At 43.3% G+C, this 24,033-nt stretch overlaps 1 protein-coding gene across 9 annotated transcripts in view; it reads right to left on the reverse strand.

Annotated features, from left to right (window-relative positions):
• The window catches only part of STOX2 (storkhead box 2), a 146,050-nt gene that overhangs the window by 24,496 nt on the left and 97,521 nt on the right, over positions 1-24,033 (reverse strand). The window contains exons 1-2 of one of the 9 annotated variants that reach the window (XM_074588348.1): positions 9,927-9,978; positions 8,021-8,075 (exon numbers count right to left, since the gene is read on the reverse strand). The exons of 5 other annotated variants lie outside the window; for them this stretch is intronic. Coding sequence is in view for 1 of the 4 variants with exons in the window: in XM_074588344.1 (XP_074444445.1) it covers positions 17,622-17,661 (40 nt within the window). In the remaining 3 variants the exon portion in view is untranslated. Of the gene's footprint in view, positions 1-8,020; positions 8,076-9,926; positions 9,992-17,621; positions 17,785-24,033 lie in introns of those variants that run through there. 3 more of the 9 variants (XM_074588344.1, XM_074588345.1, XM_074588340.1) reach the window with 3 other exon arrangements.

Here is a 24,033-nt window from a genome sequence, read left to right on the forward strand (position 1 = left end):
ATGGATAAACCAGCGCTGCCACCATCAGTGATGCTACTGCAGCGTGACCTCAAGGGAGGAAGGCCTGGCCAAAACATTACATGCACTTCCCACTCAAGGCAGCTCCTCTGCTCCTTCATCCCACATCTCACCCCCAGCACGTGACAGAAGTTGGTACTGAAACAAAAGCTGCCTTATTGACAGTGTATGGCACGAATACACCACGTACTTCTCTCTGTAAACTCCATGCATGCACGTGCATCCGAATAGACCGGTACAGAATACAGCATGGCCTGAGATCGATCTCCACCATACACTGAGAAAGCAGATAATGTAGAGAGCCCATTTTCCTCCTTTGCACACGCATTGTGTTGGAGTTGAACAGACTCCTTTGTGAAACTCCACATTAGCTTGCATACATCCTCGAGCCCTCCCGAGCCAGGGCCTGGGATTCCCTTCCTTTGCCACAGCCCCTTCACCATCACCAGAGGGAAACTCGAGAGGAGAAAAGGAATGTGCTCAAACGGGGGGGGGGGGGGGGCAGAGAACAAAAAAGGTTAAAAAAAGAATGCTGCCAAAAGATGCCAAGAAGGTTATCAAGAGCATGAGAAAATCCAGACTAGCCTGTATCAGTTTCAGTGGATCCTGAATTTCAGAGTCTAAAATCAGCCATCAGCACTCAGCATTTGGAGTCTGTGGCTGCAGAGACTACGGACATCTACCAGTAGGATTACTTCTACAAGAACCAACTTCACAAAGCAGGAAGCACCCAAACACCCGACTGGGAACACAGCCGATAAACCCTGCGGCCCCAGAAGAAACCAGACTAAGGAACATCACAAAGATACAAATTTACATGTATTTGAGAAATCTCTTCATGCTAAAAACTTCTGATATATTACTGCTCCACAAATAACAACTTACTTGCAGTATGCTAATAAGTTCCACTCGGCTTACCTGAACAATTCTCCTGGTTCTTTTAAGAAATCACTTAAGAAAATACAAGAGGGAACATGATCAGGGTATTAAGTTCAGCAATATCCCAACAAGTAATGCCCATCTGCTTTTGTGCTAATGTTGTCTAGGAGCTTAAATACTCTCTTTTTTTCCCCACTCCCGATGCTTACGACCCAATGTATTTGCAGAGAACATACCTCTCCTCCTTCAGACCTCATTCCACTCTTTTAGTGTTCTTTCCTACGTCTGCTTCTCCTGTGCCTTTAATCTTTCTAGAGGACTCTTCTACGTTTACTCCAACTTACATGTAACTTTTCTTTAAAAAACAACAACCAGAATTCTGCACCCTATTGTAGAGCTCCAGCTAACTTCTCCCCTGCGTCAAGTACAAGGAAATTGAAATTTCCATAATATCAGTGGAAATACCCTGCCCTATATATAGTAAGAACAAAACTTGGTTTTTTCACAGCTCTACTACATTGGTGGTTTACTGTCACCCCACAACTGAACAGCTGGTTCCAGATACCTTTTTTACGCTGCCTGCAACTAGTGAGTCTGAAGCAAGTATTCCTGGGTTTGACTCTCACGACCATGATCTTGCCCATTACAGTTTAACAGCTCACTCTGCGGATATGAACGAGGATCTTTGACTATCCAATTATTCTTATTTGTTATGCATTTTTTAAGCATCTCCACTTCATCACACGCTAAAGAGAGTCACATAAACTAAAACGAAAAACAATACTTTAAATGTTACCAAATGCAGGACAGAACCATAACCCTGTGCCACGCTTGCTAATACAAAAGCCCAGTAAACAGCATCTGAATGAACCCATCAGTCTTAACAAGAAAAACAAAGCAACACGCAAAACTCCCTCCCCCAAAAGCCCAGTAGGTAAAACAATCGTCTTTTTAGAATTCGACTACTAGAAGAGGCTTCTTTAAATTATAGCTCACTTGAAAATAGGTGGCATTTTAAACCACACAGAAGAATTGTCTAAGAGATTTTGTAGCTAGGACCGTGAGATGGGAGGGGATGAGGGTTTGGGTTGCGGTTTTTTTTCATAGAAACCTGTTACTATTAAATTAATCAATTAATGTTAAAGCTACATTGTCATCGACCACACCACCACCCCACCCCCTCAGAAACAAAGCCTGCCTGTTTTCTGGCAGTAAACAGTAAACGCAAGGAAAGATAGACGCATTAAAAAAATCTGACACTAGTGGAGATTTGGCAAGAGAGAGCGAGCACATGAAAAACAAAAGGAAAAAAAAAAAGCAACGATAAACCTAGATGTTTTCTTTTAGGGTGGAAATTGTATAAAGGCAGAGAAAAATATTCCTTTGCAAACACTCCTGAAAGCATAGAACATGGCTGTTGAAACACAACAATCATCCTGTCTTAGCCACATGCTCTTCACGATCCTCTTCAGTTTAGCCAGAACACATTTTCAGCGTGGCTGGGGATGCTGCAGCAAACATTCAGCAAGAGTCTAGTCGGCAGCTAAAATCCTTGAAAGGCAAAGGGATGATTAGCAAAACAACCCAACGACAGAGCGCGCCCTCTCTCATTTATATTGATTGCTGTAACCGTGGAAGGATTTTCACCCCAAAGATGATACTGCGGTTGTTACAGCTTTTCAAACAAATAGTGATGACTGGCAGATAACTTCAGGTTAAAATAAGAACCTGCAACACTGAATGCAAGTCCCATGGTACCGCAGCAGCCTTTAACAGCCCAGTTTTTCCTGGCTAGGAGAGAACTGATGAAAAGGCCAGGCATGGAATCAATTAAAATAGTGCCGAAGTGGTTTTGAAAAGAAAAGGTTAGACACTCCAAAGACTTAGCAGTTGAGAGTTTAATGGGTCATTTTTTCCCTGTGCTGGAACACAGAGCTTTCACTATGGCTGGAGTAGATTTAAGATGTACTTTAATGCTCATGGAATCAAAATATCTTATACCCTAACACATGAAGGACATGCTAGGATATTCTGCCCCTATGCTCTACCTGCCTTGAGTAGATGCAGTGACCCCTATTTCATACAATGACTCAAAATACTTTCAAATTCTGTCCTTCGGTCTCCCCTGTGTGGGGATGAGCTGTGAGGGTGGAAACACAGGAAATGCCACGGCACAACAGTTCAGCAGCTCACCAAATCTGCGGCCTCTCTCATGCTGGTCAAGCATCTTAGAGGAAGCCTTAGGAAACCAACTGCACACACTGCCACTAGTGTATACCACATCTTAAAGGGAAATGCCCTTGCTCCAGACAAAACCAGTTCTTTTACAAACCTCAAGGACTGGCAGATTTTCGTTTTGTCTCCCAATCAGTATGACTATCAGCAAATGCGTCAATCAAAAACTACGTCCTCAAATAAAGGACAGTACCTGGAACCAGGGGTTCCCACAATTAAACAACACACTAGGTTAAACGTGTTTCCTCCTGTCCATTTCACATGGCTTTTGCTTCTTAATTTTATTGAGCACTCGTTTTATTACAGGAAGCAGTAAACCAAAACCTACACCAGGCATTTTACTACTATTACAACAGCAACACCTCCCTACCACCTGCTCTTTTCTTTTTTAAGTGATATTTCAGGAATCTGAAACTCTCCCTGTACATGAGCCATAAAACCAAACATGGTATCCAAAACAAGGATGAAATTATCAATTTCACAGCCAGACCTCTCTTGCGTGACTTCTTGGATACCTCCTAAATTACAGTCTTATGTTTAGGCTTTCAATTACCACCCTCCACCCATGTTCCCCACTGACTCCAGCAACATGCAGACCACGCTCCTAAAAAAGAATGAAACTTAACATATTTGAGCACAATTTTGCCAGTGTTCACTGCATTGCCTTACACTGCGTTGCTGATGTCACTATTTTGCAGAATTGCTCAGCTGTTTTGCTCAGCTGCCACTAGTGCCTTCTGAAGTCCTCCTCAGCAGCCTTAATGAACCTGAACAACTGTGATCTGACAGATAGGGTTACCACTTCATTATCCATTCCATCCCTCAGATTTCTAATACAGCTATTAAAACCCAAACATTTGGTATTGATCTCTGCTGCACAGAATACTGTTAACCCTTTCCAGGGACCATAACTGGCCGTTCTTCTTTTTTCTCCTCAGTATTCTGAACTGAGCTCGACAAGACTTTCTCTTGGACTTCCACCAAGCATTTATAAAGCACTAGAGCGTGGAAGAGTCCCTGTGCTCCCCAAGTGTCGCTATGACCCAGTTTTCTGAAAGATGAGAGCACATAAAAGTAGTTGTGTCTTTGCCCTCTGATTCAGTATAGAGAGACCTAAATTAGGATATAAAGACTAGGTTTCTGAGATGATCTCAGGAGCTGCCGATGATCTCAAACCAAACCATGATTGAACTAAACCAAAAGGACAGCAAAAGGAGAGATTTGGGATAATTTCTTGAACAAATCTGGCAAGTAACCACTGGACAGAGAAAATCACATATAACAAGATTTTGAGATCAAAGCATAGGGGATGCATAAATCCAAACTCTGAATGACTGCATTTTATGCCATAGCAAGATAATATTTTCTCAACACACATTAAAACAACCAAAAAAAAAAATCATTCCTTATCTTGTCATTATGTTGTCACTCCTTATTCTGGATCATAAGAAAAAAGGCCTCACAGTTACTGCCATATTCTTTCAACAAGCTACCCCCCACAGGCAGTGCTTTACCTCACCCAGACCTTACCGGCCCAAGGGCACACGACTCCTATTTAGCAGGGTAAAAAGTGTCTCTGTCAGAGCCGGAGCTTGACACAGCTCCCTGCTTCAAAAGCACCTCTGATCATCAGTAAACACTGCATTGCACATGGTGAAGGGGGTGGCACATGCCCCTCTCCTCACCTGGCCACCCCCTCTGGGAGGCTGGGGCTGCTGCACAGACCAGTTCTTGGAAACGCCTGTAGAGGATGTCAGTAGCCCTAAAAAGCATTTTTTGAAGCCTCTGCTGTTCTTCCTGCCTGTTTGGTAGCTACAAGTTTTAGTCTTGTAGAGCTGATGTAGAGGCTACTTAAAGAAAAACCTAGGCTGCAATGACTGAATTAGCAGCAGCAGAAGATTGGAGAGAAAAACAAGAAACGATGTAAGAAAGAAAAAATACAGGAAAGGTTAAAAGGAAATGTGGGGAAAGAGATGATTTCTGTTTGATTCCTAAAGCAGGCGATGCAGCATATGTGATGTTAATGATGAAAGACTTGTTAAAAGAATCCAAATGCTTAGTGGGGCTAAACGGAAGCAGGAATAATAACCAAATGGTAAGAAATAAAATTAGTACCTCCAGCTGCAGGAAGGCTGGGAAAACATAACGGTCTGCAGGACTGCTGGAATAAGCAAAGTGAGAACGGCTGCCTGTATCAGTGAAGAAAGAAGCGAACAAGAGGACGGTTGTTTTGTGAAGGTCGATCTGCATGTGCTCTGCATACACTCGCTGCTCGCCTTTGTTTTGTTTTCTAGGCTGACCTTGACCCCATGCCACACAAAGGATTCAATAAAAGCCTCCCTTCAAAATCTCAATTAAAAGACTGAAAGAACAAACGTATCTTGGGCTGCAGCCCAAAGCCTAAGCCCAAGCGTCAGCCACCCAGCAGAGGGAGCATCCCCAGCAGCTCAGGCGTGAGCCAGAGTGCCTGGCTCTGGCCAGGGCAACCTGCCTCCTGCAGTGGCTTTGAAGGAGCCCTCCCAGTGCTTGGGACAGGCAGAACAGCCCAAAAAGAAACATTTAGTTTTTTCTCCAAAGGGTTGCTCCTAAGCTTTTATGGTGAGAGATCAAAGCTAGAGGAAGGATGGGAGCTTACAGGATAGTGAAGAAAGTTTGAGGGTAAATTAGTGTTGTGCATACTAATAAGGCACACATGCAACATCGCTCCACTGAGGGAGCCTGCTAATGGCTTGGGCAGTTTGAACCAAAACACATGAAAGCAGTTAAGCATGTCATCACCAACGATGTCTTCAGAAGTGTTCAGCTGCTTTACGAGAAGCTCTTCAAAACACACATGCAGATATAGTTTCCTAGAAAGAAGGTGTAATCCACAAGAAAACGCAGGGCTACCCAAAGTGCATCCTGCATGCCATGTGAGGCCTGCAAAGCCTCTGCATGAGGCTCGTAATTTTTTTTATTTAAATTGTGGTATTTTATTTCAATTCTCGTACTACATTTAATTGAAGTATTGCAATGTAGATTTGTTACACAGCATCCAGTTTGGGGCACTCTCTGAAAACAATTTGGGGAGCATTTGTGGAACAGGGATAAGGTGGAAACTAACCTCAGGGCTTTGGTCTAAAAGACTAATTGACTGCCAAAATTATCTTGGTGTAATTATACCTATGTAAATCCCTATTTATCCTGGAATAAGAGTGGTTTTTTTAACTTGATTTAGCTTATACAACTTCCAAAGTTATATCAATGCAGGCAGTTGTACATGCATAATCCTGCTAAATTCCTCTGCATGACCTTTCATATCATGCATAAAAAAAGTGAAAATTAAAAACAGAATAATCAATAGTAAAAATAAAATACTAATTTTATTAGAGGCAAGGATGTATCTTCCTGTTATTCAATCATATGCTCCCTAAGGTATTCAAAAAGTAAATATCAAAACAAAGGAATTACCCTTTTCTTTAAGTAATACTTCCTCCTGGGTTCTGACAGCTTTACTCTTGAAGAGTAGATAACCACTGACATTTAGAGTTGCAAGTACTATTTCTCTAAAAACTTCCTGTTATGGTCAAAGGCAGAGATATTAAAGGAGACAAATTTGGCTCCTATTGCCGTATGTTGTTTCTAATAGTCACAGCTTGAGTTTCAAAACTGATGTAGAATTTGCACTTCCCTTTGTCTCCATTGAGTGCTGCTGTACTCTCAGTACTTCTGAAAATCAGGAGTCACCTAGGAGCCTCATTTCTGGAATCTGGCATAAAAACTCAGAATTGAATGTGAAAAGAACCCATGGACGTAAGCTACCTGGGAATATCCGAAAGTCTTGGATACAATGCTTAAGAGTCACGCATCTCCTTCATACTTCCTTTTCTAAATAAGAGCCTAAAAGTTGGAATGTGATTTACATGTCTTTTGCCTTGCTCCTGGCATACTTTTTTCAGTTGAAGCTTTGATGTAGTTAGTGTTTCCAAGAAAAGTTTGGGGGTTGCAAAATTATATTCTTAAAATGAAGAAAAAGAAAAGAGGGATACAGAGTAAGGAGTTCTTGGTTTTAGAGAAAATAATTCTGGTATTCAGAGTCATTTCCTCATGACACCTTTGGAGACTGAGGATGCAAAAGTCTTCTGTAACTTCCTAGTGACATTTTCCTCCTGATAACATAACTTCTTTCAAGGGCAGGAGTAACCTTGCCAAACATAATCACCACAATTTCTCCCCTCATACGCAGCCTCTGACTGTATCATTCATCCCCTACGCAGACATTCTGCAAGCCTGTTTGCCAGATACTGCTCCTTAGGAAGTGCTTGCAGAATACCAGAAATACACGAATTCTCGCCCAGGCCTCCAGAGCGCAGGTCATCTCCTTCAACCATGGCTTCCACCAATAGTGAAGTCACAGTGCTGGCTTTGTGATATCACAGCATTCTCCGTAGCAACAGCCTATGAGGTCACAAATAAAGGATTAACACTTCGCTGCAGGATTAAGGGAACTAAGAAGCTGGTCTGTCAGGAAGATGGGTTTTACTTCAAATAATGAGAATTAGGAGAATGCTGAAAATAAATGGGTTGTAAACTGTCTTTGTCTAGCATGCATCCTTTATCCAATAATGCTGTAAAGTAAGATATTCCTTTGACAGTTCCCAAGTAACTGAGTGAACTGCAGGCTGCCTCTTGAGCTATTACATGGGCACTGAATCCTGAAAAAACTTCTGTATCTTTTGACTCCTCAGTCATTTGATTTTGCAAGTGCAGACAGCAGTCAGACCACTCTCCTCAAATTGTCTGCTGGTTAGTATATTCACAGGTGTTCAATGCTGGCAATAAGTTCCAGAAAGTAATTAAAAAAAATAAAATAGAAAACCAAGCCTGGAAACATCTTGCCTTAGCCCACCTTACTGTTTAGGCAAGGATTTGTGAAGGTGATTCCAAAGCGGGAGTCTATGTTCCTAAGAAAGATTAAAAACAATACACATTGTAAGTTACAGTACTTTAAATACTTGTTTAAAATGTGAGAAACTGATTATTTATAAGAACCTTCCCTGCAAAATATACTTGCAGTCACATGAATCTTTACCACAAACATGACTGTTAGAATAAAGCACTTGTATGAATAATTTCATTACACTCTTAGTGGTGCATTTTTTTCGACAATATCTGGTTTACTCCCCAGTGAACACGCTGTTTAGAAGTTCTGTAAAATACATAACCTCCAGAACCTGTTTGAAATTATTCCAAAGCTTTTATCTCCCCACTTCCCCACCATGGAGCGAATCAAGAAGAGCACAAATACAACCACCCGACAAACGCTTCCTGGCCCCTCAAGGAACCACTGAGGCATCCATGCAACTATCCAGAGCACAAATTAAACGTTAATTTGGTTTCAGCATTTAAAGGGAGTTACAGTCCATCAGGGGAGGGGGGAATGAAAGGAAGGATGATACCAGGTGAGAACAGACTTACTACGTTATTCACAGAAATCCTATGCCCTGTGCATGCTTGCACATGAAAACACTTCTGTATTTTTGAAGTAATTTCCCACTTTTACAGATGCCTGGCAACTCAAGCTGCCTAATGTCTGTAAACTAGCCACTGCATGCATATAGAATCATCTCACATGTGCAGCAGGTCCAACACATCAAGTGTACCACGCATGCATAATTTATCTGCCAGGGACTGTCCCGGATTTTAAGATTAAGATCTAAAAATCCTAAACCAGCCTGGTTTATAATTTGCACCCTGAGCTGTGATGCAACCATAAAGCAGCTGTACAGCATGAGAGCAGCTTTAAAATTCTGAGTAAGGGCCTGCTTGTAGCTTAGTGGAGCTGGAAGGTGAGACTTCCAGCATTATGAGTGTAGGCACTAATACCAATTTCCATTCTAGGACTGGAAAAAACACATTAGGTTGCACAGAGAAGCTGTGGCTGCCCCATCCCTGGAGGGGTTCAAGGCCAGGCTGGACGGGGCTTGGAGCAACCTGGTCTAGTGGGAGGTGTCCCTGCCCAGGGCAGGGGTTGGAACTAGGTATCTTTAAGGTCCCTTTCAACCCAAACCATTATGTATGATTCTATGATTGGACAACTTTACAGTAGCTGATAAAGACCTCATCCGGAGTCTCACCTCCCAGTCCGGAAAATTTAGATCTCTATTTTGCAGTTGGACGACTGTTAAAAACACTAAGAAATAACAAGATAGACCGATGAGATGTTTCACAGTCTTTTAAGTACGCTTTGAAATTCTGTAACCTATTTTAAAACATATTTGTTTCTTTGCCCTCCAGCACCAGCAGTAAAGAATCTCCAAGCAAGTGCTCAGATATACCAGATTTACTTGCTTGGCCACTAACCCCTACAGCTTTCTAGGCCTGTTAATAACGGCTGAAGCCAGCCGTGCTGTAAGACACCAGGGCCTTCAAACGGACCGCGGCCGGGCCTGGCCCAGGCCGTCTCTTTAAACCTGCAGGGATGAGAAACACACGGCCTTTACTAAACCGGCAATTTTCTAGCCTCCTGCTAGAGCATAACGCCCGTTCAACCGCCAGGACACCCCGAGTTAATCCCCAATACAAAGGCAAGGCGCCATCCACGCTCCCCGGGGCGGGGGGGGGGGGGGGGGGCGGGAAGAGCAGCCCCGCCGGTACAACCGGCCCGCCCGGGCCCACCCCAACCGACACTGCCGGGCTCAGCGCAGCCCCCCGACTCCCCGCGCTGCCGATGGAGCCTTTAATGTCGCGGCAAAGCGGGTAACGGAGTCAAACAGGGAGAAACGCGGCCCCGGCCCAGCCCGGCGACGCGGTACCTCAGCGGCAGCACCTCCCGGCGGCGCTGACGCGCGGCCGCCCCGCCCCGCCCCGCCGCCGTCCCGGCATGCACCGCGCGGGGATGGGAGGTGGGGGGATGAGGTGGGGGGTGGTAACCCGGCCCGTCGCCATGGCAACGCGTGGTGGCAACGCACCAGGCCTTCTCCCCAGCGCCTCCCTTCAAGGAAAGCTTCAGGGCACCCCCAAAAAAGGATGAAAAGCAACAATTCACCCAGTTCGAAGATGCCAGGTTACTCTCACCTTTGCACGACGCTTTTTCCATGTTTTCAACCCAAACCAGGGGGTGGCATTTTGCTTCAGCGAAGCTTTCCCCCACCCTGCCCCGCCATTGTGGATGCGGGAGCAGTTCCCACAGGATACGCAACGGGTCCCAGCCAGCCAAAGCTCAGAGGCAAAAATAAAAATAATAGGTTTTTCTCGATTGGTTTCTTTGGGCTTGGGGTCGTGGGGTTTCTTCGTGGTTTCGTTCGAGGTTGGGGATTTTACACAGTGGTAAAGAAAATTTCCATCCAGTTCCTGTATGAGCTCTCTGTCCTCAGGAGAAACCTTCCCACCTGAAGCGAGGGCGCGGCGGGGGCCTGGTACTCCAAAGAGCGGTAAAGGCAGGAAAAACCCCTTTGCCTCCCCGAGGGCAGCGACATGACGGGACGTGTGCTGCTGACGCCATGAGTGGATCTGAACAGTCACCGCAACCAAATCCACCCCCCTCCTTCAAAAGGAACCCTTCAAGTACCGTACAGGACTTTTTTCACTCAGCATGGCTTCAGAATTGATGCAAGGTTTTTTGTTGTTGGTTTTTGTTGTTTTGTTTTTAAATTTAAGAAGGTAAAACAAAGGACCACAGCAAAGTACTCCCCTCTGGCTGCTACTGAGGTAGAATCTACACTTGTACAGAAACTTACACCAGTTTTCCGCTTTTTTAAAAAGAAGCTGTCGTCTAAAAAGACAACCATAAAGGGAATGTTTTTGCACAAGAAGGATAAAAAGACCCACTACCTCTGTCTTGAACAGATGCAATCTTGAATAGATTGCTATGACCCAAACACGCTTTGTAAAAACAATACATCAGCTGAAAACCAAAGCTGTAGAGCAGAGCCAAAAGCTAAAACAAAAAACATTCTCTGTCTCTCTTGGTTTTGCTTAGAAAATGATGTCTGACTATATAGTCTTAAAAAAGCATCAAGAGCAAGCAGGAGAATTAGTAGATAAAGGCAAAATCACGGGGTAACAAAGGTGCCTTGCTATGGATCCTGAGGATGAATTTGAACTTTGCTTTGAACTTTTTCCGAAGGTTTTCTTCACGAGTAAACCGGCATCTTGGTTTTTAGGGATGGTGTGTCTCATGGCCTATGGGAATCAGCAACACGTACAGCCTAACCACACCAAGCTGATGGATGTTTAGGAGACAGCTAAAGCAGTATTTGTGTCACTGTAACTCGGTGTTTGGGACGCAGCTGATGCAAGCCCTGGTAAGACACGGGAGGTCTGCAGCACGCTGCGGTCAAGAATCAGCACCATGACCTCATCCTCCCCCAGCGCTCAGGCACGAGGGAAGCTGAGAACGGACTAGCAGCCAATTAACCACTGATTCAGCCTGAATTTCAATGTTCTTCCCTTTATGAGCTCACTCATCGTTTGAATTACTTAAGGAAGCTGCACAAATGCTTTTATTCCAGACTTTGACATGCAACCCATTACTGGAGCTGGCTAACTTGAAAGAAATTGAAACTTTCTGCTTGAGCAATGGAAAAAAAGATCAAGAAGGTAACGCGGCGGAGTAATACCGATGTTGAAAGGCAACTGCCACCACTCTAAGCAAGACTGAGAACCGCTGCGTGGCAGCACAACTGTGAGGATCTCCCCCGCGCTGCAACTACACACTGAAAACACACACACAATCCACAAGACCACCAGCACAGCCCTCTCACCCTAAACAAACAGCTGAAAGAGTGAAAAAAAAAAAAAAACCCCAAACCTCTCTATAAATCCAATTTCCCCCTGCCAGGCAGTATGCAAAAAGCAACAGCAGGCGATTCGTACGATCACACAACCTCCAGCAGGCAGGAAATCCCAGGCCAAGGCTCAGCGTAGAAGCTACAAGCCAACAGAGTGCAAAGGATTTTAAAAAGGCCACCACACCACCACACTGTGTCCAAAGCATTTTCTTGCCTATACATTGATTTCCCATAGCATTGCTTTGGCTTCTCTGTTTTCCATTAATTTTTGAGACCTTTAAGTGCTGGCAATTGTCTTTCCTTCACTAATGCCACTGAAACTCATGACTTCTTCTACAGGTCAAGTATGAGGAAATGGTTCTTTACTGGGTGACATCAGCAGTGTCTGGCATTTTACAGGATCTGGAAGAAGACCGGCCCTGCCCCAAGGAGTTCACAGCCTAGTTCTGACAGAGCCAACATGCTTCAGATACAATCTATGAGGCCATGGAAGCATGAGATCACTTCCTCCTTGTGATCTTCAGCTTTACATACTTATCAATTACTTCTATTTAAAAGGCTCCTTTGAAAAAAAGAAAAAAAAAAAAACCAGAGGAAATAAAAAGGCTCATAATGATTTTATCAGTTTCGGTATTTGGCTTTGGGACCAACCATGTACTTTCAGTTATTAAACAGCCGCGATTGCCTTTTTCCTCAAGTACAGGAGGAGGAACCTGGCAAACAACCAGGGAGGACAAGATGACTGACAATAGCTTACAGCTAAACTAGCAACTGCTCAACCAAATTGCACAATCCACAGAAGATGTGCCATGACTCTTAGCTAAAGGATGATAAGCCTACAACCAAGAGCCATAAAATTCCTATTGGTATCTCTTGTTTGTATTTAAAGAAAATACAGAAAAATCTGATGCTCACTTATTTCTGCAGTATCTGAAAGCAAAGGATTCGTCAGCTTTCTACACATAGTTTCTGTTAACTGGAAGCCTGGAATGATCTAACTACTACCTCCATGTACAGGATTTGCACACCTATTAAAATTTGGGATTTTTGCTGTAAGCTTACAGGATGTTTTTGCTTTTTTCTCCTTCACTGCTAAAAAAAGAAAGATTATGGCAAAGATTAAACTAGGCTAGGCACTCAGTTTGTTCCAACTTCCCACCTCTCTCAGATGCAGGTTCAAAAATGTCAACCTGAACTGAACTAACAGATGATCATCAAGCACATTAGTTACAGCAAGAACCAAATTTGAGGCCCTGCACTGACCAGGAATAACTCCAAGAGGAGATCCTCAGACAGCACACCTGGATTCTTCCAGCCACCTGGAAAAGCTCCAGGACAGGTCCAGCACACCTAATTCCTGCAGGCTAACCATCAGGATTCCCTAAACGGCACCAGGAAAACAGCTTTCATTCAAAAGCAAGGGGTGGTCAAGGACGTAAAGCTACCTGAGACATCTGCGGTGTGTTCAGTGGTATGACTGCAACTGATGGAAATGTGCCTGGGCCAGCTTTACGTTACCCACGTGGGGTAACTCCCCGACCCTCCAAACAGCTTTTGCAGTCGGCGTTGAACGCTGCAGTGTAGCAGTTACACTGCTTATGTTAACAGAGCTGACTATACAAAATGAAGTCATGCTTACAGCCCCTAGTGCTCAACATATCCCAGACAGATGTTTGTCCCTTTTAGACTTTTTATTATTTTGAAATCTAAGCATCTGGAAAACCTTACTGAACAGTTTATGCAAAATGGTCTCTCCTGTGCCAGAAATCTTCTATATATAACAGAGAGAGATAGGGTTAAACAGGCAATAAAAAAAACCCATACATACCCATATTGCCCTTGAAACACTCATGTCATACGCATACATTAGAAACTACATAGTCTTCTCTGTGCTTAAAACCTTACAAGGAAATTAGGTGCTTTTAACAGGCAAAACATCTAATCTGGCAGCAGAACCAGAACCAAACTCCCTTCCGCAGCTCCGGAGAAACCAAAGCTAAGCTGCGTGCTCAAAATCAGCTCAGGGCACTCCGCCCTCGTTCAGCCATACTGCCAATGGGTAGGTTTGGGTTAGCCTCAAAAAAACCAAACCATCCCAGCCTGACCTACACTGGAAAACAAAGCCATCGCTAACAACTTGTTTTCAGCTAGATCCTCTGGACTAATACTGAAAATGCTGTTGACTGGACATCATCACTGCCGCTTCAGATGGCATGAGGAATCCACCACCACGGTGGTGATATTTGCCCCTTTGTTCATAGGAAACTGGAAGCCCTGACACAGATAAGTCATCGTTTGCCAAAGCATTTATAGATGCCTAACTGCACAACAGATCTACCCAATCCGAAGGCTAACCGTTGGTCTCCTCACCCATCCCAGGACATCCCCCCATGAGTCAGTTTAGGGACCTAACCCAGCAGAAGGGTAGTCCTGCCAAAAAAACCTGAATACTTTATGCCAAACCCTGACTGGCTGCCCTGTTAGGACCAAGGAGGCCCTGCCTCGGAGCAAAGGTACGGAGGAGTAGGACCTCCTGCTCTGGGGGCCGCTAGTCATATGTAAGAACTGCATTGTAATATGGCTGCTCACCACAAAAATGATGGACACGGTCACCGACCCGACAGCAAGTCCATATGATAGCTGGAATTTTCAAAGGGCTTTAAAAAGGCTTACTAAATTCTGTCTGGTTTAATGGCATCTGGGTTCAGGTCTATCAGCACTGGTTTTAGCTACAAAGGGCAAGTTTTGCAAAAGCAAGCATAGTTTGTCATATCCGATAGACCAACGAGACTCGAACAAAGTAAGGACACGTAGCTGGAATAAACAAGGATATAAGTAGCAAGCGCACATTCCAAGAATGGGGTTAAAAATAGTGCTGTTCTGACAGAGACAGCACGTACCCATTTTCATCAGTAGTACCAAGGATCTGTTAAAAACCATCACCAGCAATAACTAACTTTCTCAAGGAATATGGTCTTACTAGACATAAGATACTGACCATGCTAGTAAAAAACAACATGCAGGAGAAGACCGGCAGAATCCTGCATTTCTCCACCCACTGCTGGAGTATCTCCCCAAAACACAGATGACGCAGTCAGAAAGAATGGCTTCATATGAACGATGACCTACTGTATAGACTACAATTCCACTGATATTAAAATGTATCAGAAAACCATACCAATATTGTGAAATATTAATTTTGGAGAGAGGGAGAAAAATTTTGACAAACATCAGAACTTCCTGCTACTGCATTCCTACATGAAGCGTTTCTTTCTCTCCCTTCAAATTAGTTTGTTCTGAAAGGCTGCATTAGGTAGAGCAATATTTAAAACATTTAAACAGTCAAATTTGAAACAAAACAGTCTGATCCTGCTGGAATTAAGTATTTCATCTCATCTGAAAATACTGGGTTCAGGGTTTTCTTCCACTTGAAATTTGACTACTTTGGAGCTCTGTTTCAAATCAGAAAACAATTTCCTTAGAGTCTGAAAACCTCCACAAAATAGAGCTTCTGTCTACCAGTCAACTGTAGGTAAGCCTCAAGTTTTACAACATGAGTTTCAACATACATCCTCACAAGAATATCCAGTATCACGTATTTCCTCCTGCGAAACCTGAGAATCCTAACACATTAGTTTCAAATGAAAACTTCCATTCGGTCTGAGCAGGATTTGAACTTGAAGCGCTTTTGCCTTGTTCTGCGGCTCAGTCCCCGTTTTGTTAATTTATCTTGCAAATGCAATACTTGATTTGCATGTGTTTATAAATATGTATGTACAACTCAGAGAAGGAAAGCAGCAACACCATTACATCACCCTCAACACCTGCACCATGCTGACTGAAGCAGAGAAGACCGTCTATTGTTTCTTCTTCTTATTAACGTCTAGCTTCCCAGCCTTACAAACTCTTTATTTCTCTGCCAGTAACAGAAATCATGCTGGCTCTGTTTGACTTGTAATTTCCACTGTGACTGGAGAGGCAGGTCTTAAAAGGAAAAAAAAAACAAAACCCCAAACCAAAAAACAGTGAAAATATCCATCAAATATTCTTACAATTTCTATAATGACATTTGCCCCAAGTGCCCATTTGCGTGGAAAATGTTTAAATTGTTCCATTTAAAAAAAGTCCACAGTCCTAAGGGAGCTTTTAGAGTTATATACAAAACATTTTCATGCAGATTGAGGGCATTAAGCACTTCATGCACGCAAAAAAAAAAAAAAAAAGAGCTTGAAGAAATGTTTCAAAAAGAAAGCAGGAACATTTTAAGTCTGAGACCGAGATCTCGTCCATCACAGTCACAGAGAAAACAAACTGAAAAGAAACCAAAAGGAAAACAGCTGATAAACTACAAAACAGATTCTTTCCAAAGGCTTAGTCATCTTCTAATGTAAATGACTGCCACAATAATTCTTCTTCTAATCTAAAACGTAAACCTTAAAAACACCTCATTTTGCACCACAGAAGTTTACCACCTTTATGCTGAGCTACACGTTTAGGCAGAACAGAGAGCAAGGACACTGGGGGAGACGTTCACCACGCATTTTCACCCAGAAAACAGCACACTTTCAGCAAACAGAAAATTCAGACAGGAACTGCAGCAGCAGCAAGAGATGGGACTCGAAGACCCCAAACGCATGTGTCGTCAGGTTCAGGCCCCTACCAGAAGGCAGCTGTGGGAACGGTGCTGGCTGGAGAAGCATGTGAATACCTAGAAGACAGGCTACAAAGGAGCAAGCATTAAGACAAACCCCTGCGGGGCAGCAGGACTGCTTTGGAAATGTTTATTTTTAATTTCAAATCTTGATTCTGAAGTGATAAAGAGAAGCCCCAAGCACAGGAACCAGAACGGCGATGTTGTCTAGAGCATGATTTCATCCTCCCCACCTTGCGAGTTGCTTATCAAGCTCAGAAGGACACTGTCAAGCTTAGCAGCCCAGGCTTGCTGCTGGAAGAGCACGATCCCACTGGAAGAATGTGGAGCTAGCAGGGTTTTTCAGGTCAGGCTGGGACCTGGTACAAGGCTGAAGATTAGGCAACTTGAGTGAGTGAGGCGGGAGTCTCGGGAGCAGACAGCTTGCTCCTGGGAATAAGATTTGGAGTGCCTAACCAAGCATTTCTGTAGAAGAGGACTCCCAGCCCTCAAGTTTGTTCCTACTTTGATGTTCAAGGGATCAGAAAGGGTAACCTTTCTGTGAGTGAACAAATCATAGTAAGAAAACATTCTGTGTCACCCATTTCCAATGCATATAAAAATACTCCGGAAAAATGAGTTTTGGTTGCTGCATGGGAAAAACTCCAAGACTGTTTTAAAGATCTGCTGTGGTTTTGCCTTAAAGCTCATCAACACTCAAAGCCCATGAAAACTGGCATTTTCTCACTGCTAGGGAACATATCAAAGAGCAATAAAAAACAAGCATTGTGAGAAGACGATCTAACTGGTGGGCAGGTTCTTGAAACCATTCAGGTATTTGTCTGTCATCTCTGTGATCTTACGCCTGAGCTCTGTGGTCAAGAATACAGATTATTTGCGAGTCTTTATATTGTCTCTTACTGGAGCTCAGATCCTCAATAGCATTATTTAATATTAATTATCTATTACCGAGATGTAAATGAGAAAGTCCAATGACATTGCCTCTCACAAAGAGGAGCACCTAACACCAGCTGTTTTAAATGGAAATTTAATGATGGATAGTGTCTCACAAAACAAGGCAGACATACCACTGGGAATGTCCCCATGCCTCTGTTGTATTGGATGCATCACTCTTGTAAGTAGTCAGGGCTATTCATTAACCAGCTATTGGCTGAAAGAAAATAAAATGTCCATTAAAAAGCAGCACCAACTTTTGGAAAGTGCAGTAAAACTAAGGCACAGCTAAACTTTAAGAGGCAGAGAAGGATTTCAGCTAGACGTTTCATCCCGAACTTCTACTTTATCTAACTGGATCTCATACCTTGTCGAGAGCTGCAACAAAAATACAGGTAGATTCTGAGCATGTGGAAAGGAAAAAGAAGAAAAAAAAAAAGAATTAAAAAATAATGATCCTTCAGGAATACCATGGATGCAGCCACACCACCTCTTCAGAAGAGAATCTCTCATCTTGGGAGTTAATTTTGTGCCGCCTTCTATTACAAGCCCAAAGGATGCACACAAAACTGTATTGGTGAAAGTGACTTAAAATGTGTTTCTAATTATGCCTGAATGAGGAGCTGCTGGTGGAGTTATTCACACAAACTATTTCCGTTTGTTAAAGCCATTATCCTGATTCTCTGACTACTCCCCCTGCACCCCTTTAAAAAGCAAAATAAAAAAACCCAAAACCACCAACCAAAAAAACCCAAAACAAGACAGAGAACAATTTAAATGTTTTGATATGACAAATGCCAGACTCCAAAACACGTAAATGTGCTCGAACAATGCACTTAAGGCTCTCATCCCACTACCTTACCTCTTCAAATAAACCTCCTGAGCTCATTCAAAACGCAAACACTTTAAACGTACAAACACAGAAAGAACTTTCTAGCTCTGGTAAGAAGATAATGGATCACAAAGTTAACTTCTTGCTTTCAAGACGACTCTCAATCGTTGCCTCAGTGATTTTGCTTTCAGCCTCACCCCGTCCCGATCCTGGCGCGTTTTGCTCCAGAACACACACAGAGATCAGACAGGCTTTGCTTAAGATTCAGAAAGAAGATAAAAAGTACGGGTGATTAGAAGTGTACTCTATCCTGCCTGAAAGGACGGGGGGGCTGATGGTGATGGGGGGAAGAAAAAGAGCACACAGGATATAATGAGAAAGGGGAAATACTCTTCCAGAATGAGGGAAGATGAAGAAAGGGAGAGGGGAAAGAAAGAGACCTAAAGAGTTACAAAGAAAAAAAAGCAGACAAACTGGCCGTTTTTAAATTCCTGAGAGAAAAAAAATATTTCCAGCATTAGGGAAATGGAGGTAATTTTTTTTTACAGTTTAAGCTAGAAGACAAAAAAAATATTTAAAGGAGAAAGTGAGATACACCTATACTGAGGGGGTTCCCAGTAGATGCTGACACCATCCGTTACGAAGCCCTGGCATTTGAAGGGGAAGGTGTCTGGAAAATACTTTTCCTCCAAAGAAAAACTGGACAAGTTTATGATGGGGGGAGATCTATAAGCAAGTAAGCAACACCAGCACAATGGTCCCATTCACTACCCAGACCAAAGAGAAGAACCAACAAGCTCTCTACTTGGCCATGTGAAATGAAGGGTTGGCCCTTTGGGGATGGTGCATGAAAGCCGCAGCAGAAGCCGCGGGCTGGCCCGCATCTCAAAGCAGGCTGACCATCCTGAACAAATTTTCCAAGCATCTATTTGAATACAGGCCCCGGCTGCTGGCCTGAGGGATGGCAGGACTGGAAGTGGGGTGGAATCCCCAGCCTCCAAATGTCGCTCCGCGCTTCCAGCCTGGTGCGGAGAGGAAGGATTTCTACCCAGGGTACTGCAGAAGTCAGAATACCTTCCAGGCAGCAGCTCCCTCACTTCATCCCCATGATCTGCTATCCAAAAATCGATTCCCAAGAACTCTTTTTTGGGTTGGGGTTTTTTTGTTTGGTTGGTTTGGGGTGGTTTTTTCTTTCTTGGTTCACTCTCCATTCTCAGGATGTAATTAAGGTTCAAAGTGAAGAAAGAATGGGAACCAGCTCTGTGTCAGCGATTAGCTCAACATCCTGTTAATATCCACCCATAATCTCTCCCAGTCTAGGCATCTATCACCTGAGAACTCTTCATTAAGCAGCAGCTCAAGACAGTTTATGAGACCCCAGGTAGATTAATTTTCCAGTGGTTGCCTCCATGGGTTACCAATCTCCTCCACTTCTTGTTATGCATTCAGTTACACCCGCAACAAATAACACCTCCTGTGAATACATAACCAGGTTTTATACTTTACCTCCACGAACCCTGTCCTCCTGTATCCCCCGCACCAGGAATGTAAGCTTAGTTAGAAATGAGAAGCCCTGTTTTCCCGTGCACTAGGACATCCTTTATTTTACGTATTTAAGGCACAATACAACTGAGTACAAGCAGCCAGAATGACCTCAAAGTTTTTACTAAGTTGTTCTTTTTTCCTTCCAGTTCTTTGGCTTGCTAACAAATTGGGTTAGTTTCACAGTCCACAGGTGTCAGGGCTCAGAAAAGAAAGAAAAGATCAGCAAGTTACACTCACAGCTTTTAACAAGTTCTCAAAGTTCCTTAAAACCCCATAAAGCATCACTTACGTCCCCATCACCTAGCACAGCGATCCACATTGAACGTGTGCCACAACAGCACATGCACACCATTTCCCTCGCAGCGCTGCTCACTCGAGTCAAGCTGACGTGGGAGAATACGGTACCCCACATTTCCCATTTTTTTCCCTTTTTCCCAGCCTCAGCGATGACAGGTAGCAGGTCTGTAACCCAGCCGCGTCTTGAACATCCCCCAGGCAAACATTACCGAGTCCAGCCTTGCAGGCGTCGCAGAGGACTCCACCAGCCACCGAGCTAAGACAGCTCTGGCTGTTCTGGTAGCCACAGCAATTTGAAGGCCGGCAGGCAATTCCCAATTTTGCCTTCTGCTTTCCCAATGTCTTGGGAAAACAGAGATTAACATCAAACCACTAGAGAGAGGTGACCTAAACACTAAAAGAATATACTACATCTTTACGGCCGAGAGGACTGTTCACTTCAGAATGGAGGGCTCTTGTTTATGTTACCAGTTTTCTCCATTCCTACAAACGCTCTCTAACACACACTGGTTCGCATCATCAGACAACAGTTGAGTGACAGAGGGTTAAGAATCACTCCCATCTCTTTTATTTCTTGTTGGTATTTTTTAAATAAAAATCAATTCAGTTTATGCACCATTTATGGAGGTTGTTTTTAACTCGGCTGCTCTGCACATAACTACAAGGATAGGGAAGGTAATGGCTCTGCTGCAAAAAAGGGAATAAAAGCTCCCAAAGGATGATTTATTCCACACTCCCCAAATTCCAAAGTGAGTTCTCTCTTGCAAACGATAGTTAATAACCTGGATCCTTCTTTGCTGCATTATTATTTCACGTACAGAATTTACTGGCAGTATAAAATATAGGAGAATATTTAACTCTGCATCTATTTTGCATCTCCATCTCTTTTTGTATCTTACTTCTCTCTGAATACATTGTTTAGAGCCTAAGGCTTCACCGCATTTACAATCCTTTATTTTCTGTGCCCAGCACAACGGGTACCCAACTGCAAAACAAATAAATAATTACGATATGAATAAATCAACATTCTCTCTTCAGCTGCACGCCAGGCACGCGAACTTTGGTTGAAGTCTCTGTGCTCGCAGAGCCAAGGCTGGAATTTCTGGTCATGGGCAGGTCATCGGCAATAGAAAGGGAGAGCTGTGTTGGGCTGGGATAGAGAGGAAGGGTCAAGTCCAAGACTCACCCAGCAGAGGTCAGGCTAAACCAAAATTTCACCATCATTATAGGTCCTAAGAAATTGTCTCCTTCCGTCCTTCCCCTGTTCCCCCTCAGAACCAACCAACCAAGTATTTTTACGTGAGAGATAACTATGAGTCACTGTGAGAAGTTATTTAAAACAGGAAAGGCTCGAGCAGAAGGCAAAATACTCCTGAAAAAAGACTAAAACAAAAGTGTCTGACACCAGATATTTGAAGACCTCAATATTATTTTTTGGCAAAAATGTATTAATTCAATGAAATAAGAATGAAAATCTACTGTAGCAACGGCGATAAAACATTGTACTTGATCTCCAAGAATACTTCAACTGATTTTTGCTCAGGCACAAAGCATAGTAAATGCTTGTAAAAATTATGTATTAATATGGTTATTCATAATGACAGTGTTCCCAGGAAAATCACAACGGGTCTCAGAGTTTGGGAGTCATCTGTCCACAGAAGCACCACGTATGTGATTTAACCCATAGCACAAAAAGCAAAAGACAGACAGAAAACAATTAAAGCAAGACTCATGGAGACAGAATAAGGTAAGGCTGCATAATGCGCTCATATGCATGACAAAGAATCTATACAGGCCCCCCCAGCTTTCACTTAAAAATGTAAAAAACACTACAAAAAGCTAACAAAGCAGATGCAGACAGTGTTCAGCACCACACTACTGCTGCGTTGAAATAAACTAAATGGTACAGAACAAAAAAAGCACAGAAAAGTTAAAAAAAAAAGTGCAGAATCAAATATGTCTGTGCATTTGTGGCATATACACATACAAGCAAACATGCAGTACCTCTTGAATAAACTTTTTTTTTTTTTTTTTTTTTTTTTTTTTTTTACAGACAACGCAAGTGTTGCGGAGGGGAGGCTTGGAGCAGGTGAGAAAGACTTTCTAGCACAGGTAAGACGTTCAGTGCCATTTCTTACAACAGCCAATACTAGAATATTGCAGACAAAGCTAATTACGCCCTGAACATTGTTTAAAACAAGGGGTTTGACGCATCATCCAACGCTAAGCATGGCGATACCGCATTTCACAGGGGAAGACACGAGAGCTGTTATGCAGCCCCTGCCTCAGGTACGTAAGGAAGCAAAGCGTCTGAAGTTTGACTTGGGCAGAGTTGGTGGGCAAGGTGGTTGATTTAGGTTTAAAATGTATAAATTTAAAACCAGGGGCACTTCTCTTGTTGCAAGCGCAGACTTCTAGCACACTAGATTACGCTCCAGGCTCCTCTCTCATTGTTGCCTACCAGGGAAGGCCAGGCCTGGGGAAGGCAACTTTGAATCCCCTTTGCGCTTCCCGCCCTTGCCCTGTGGTCTCACTAGGGTTTGGTTACAACCGTCCCCCTGAAACTCCGCAGCGTGCAGAAGTCTTATCCAGGAATATACCTTCTTTTTTTCCCCAATTGCCACCCCACTTAAGGCTCGTGCACTGTCCCCTGAAGGCATCCCTAAGACTGCTTTCCAGTCTCTGCACGGAGGACGGTTTTCCTCCAGGCAGATCGGGGCTTCAAGAGCTGCCCCACCATTCCTTTTGCTCCACATTAAGGGGACACGGGAAGTCTGAATGTTCTCCATGCCTGTATTTAAAGCACAAACTAGAACTGACTTGCAACCTACCTGTATTGATATTTACACTTTGATGGAGGGTTACTTTCAAGTCTTGGCTGCGCAGAAAGTTGAAAAGAAAACTACCCACTTCAAGGGAAATGTGTAACGCAATATAAAGTTCCAAAATCACTGCTGCATTATTATAGGGCACACAAATAGTTTTATCCATATAACACATGCACAAACCTTTTGGCTCTGAGTAAGAAAGAAAAACATGCTCATGTAAACGATACTGCAGGGATGCCAGAAATGGTTCTTTTCTAAACAGAACCCACAGCTTCTTTAGCATGCAACTGCTTTAGCATGCCACTCCTGCAAGGACGGAACGACTACATGTGAAATCCTAGAGAAGTAACTTACTGACTGTTATATTTATTAGTCCAGCTGCAGTTTAAATGAGGATGAAATAAAACACGAAACACGCTGTTGAATGACTAATAAAATACTACCGTTACCCTTTAAATATCTCTTCTGCAAAGCAAGAATCGATTACAGTGATTGCAAAAGCTGGAGCAGTCCCCCTCATGACCTGAAAACCATCTACTAGAACTTGGGATGAAGTCAAAAAGGCAGACACAATTCACGACACGAAAACCAGACAGACGCCACCGCAGCTCCTCCAGACACAGCCCATTCATCTGGGCATCCAGCAGACAATTTTGCGTCTGTCTGCTATGCTGGTCACCCTTGTTCCATCTCCCAGCTAGTGATTAATCACTCTTCAGTGCAGCAATTCATCCAAGGCAAACCTTGGAAACAGGAAGACACTGTGGGAATCTTAACGCTTCGTTTTTCAAGTGCTTTCCTCTACCGGTGAAACTGAAAGTAGTAGAGCCACGTGGTATCATGAGATAGTATTTCTGACTGCTGAAAGATATCCAAGACCTTGTGGTAGAGAGGAAAAAAAAAAAAACCCAACCCATTATGCATCTTCCTATTAACTACTCAGTTGCCACTGAGTACTTTCACATCACATATATAGTTCAATGAAAGTTTTTTCGATGGAAGAGAAACACTTTTCAAAACCAAACCTACAACAAACACATCGTA

The sequence above is a fragment of the Larus michahellis genome, chromosome 5 (assembly GCF_964199755.1).
Source record: "Larus michahellis chromosome 5, bLarMic1.1, whole genome shotgun sequence".
NCBI lineage: Eukaryota > Metazoa > Chordata > Aves > Charadriiformes > Laridae > Larus > Larus michahellis.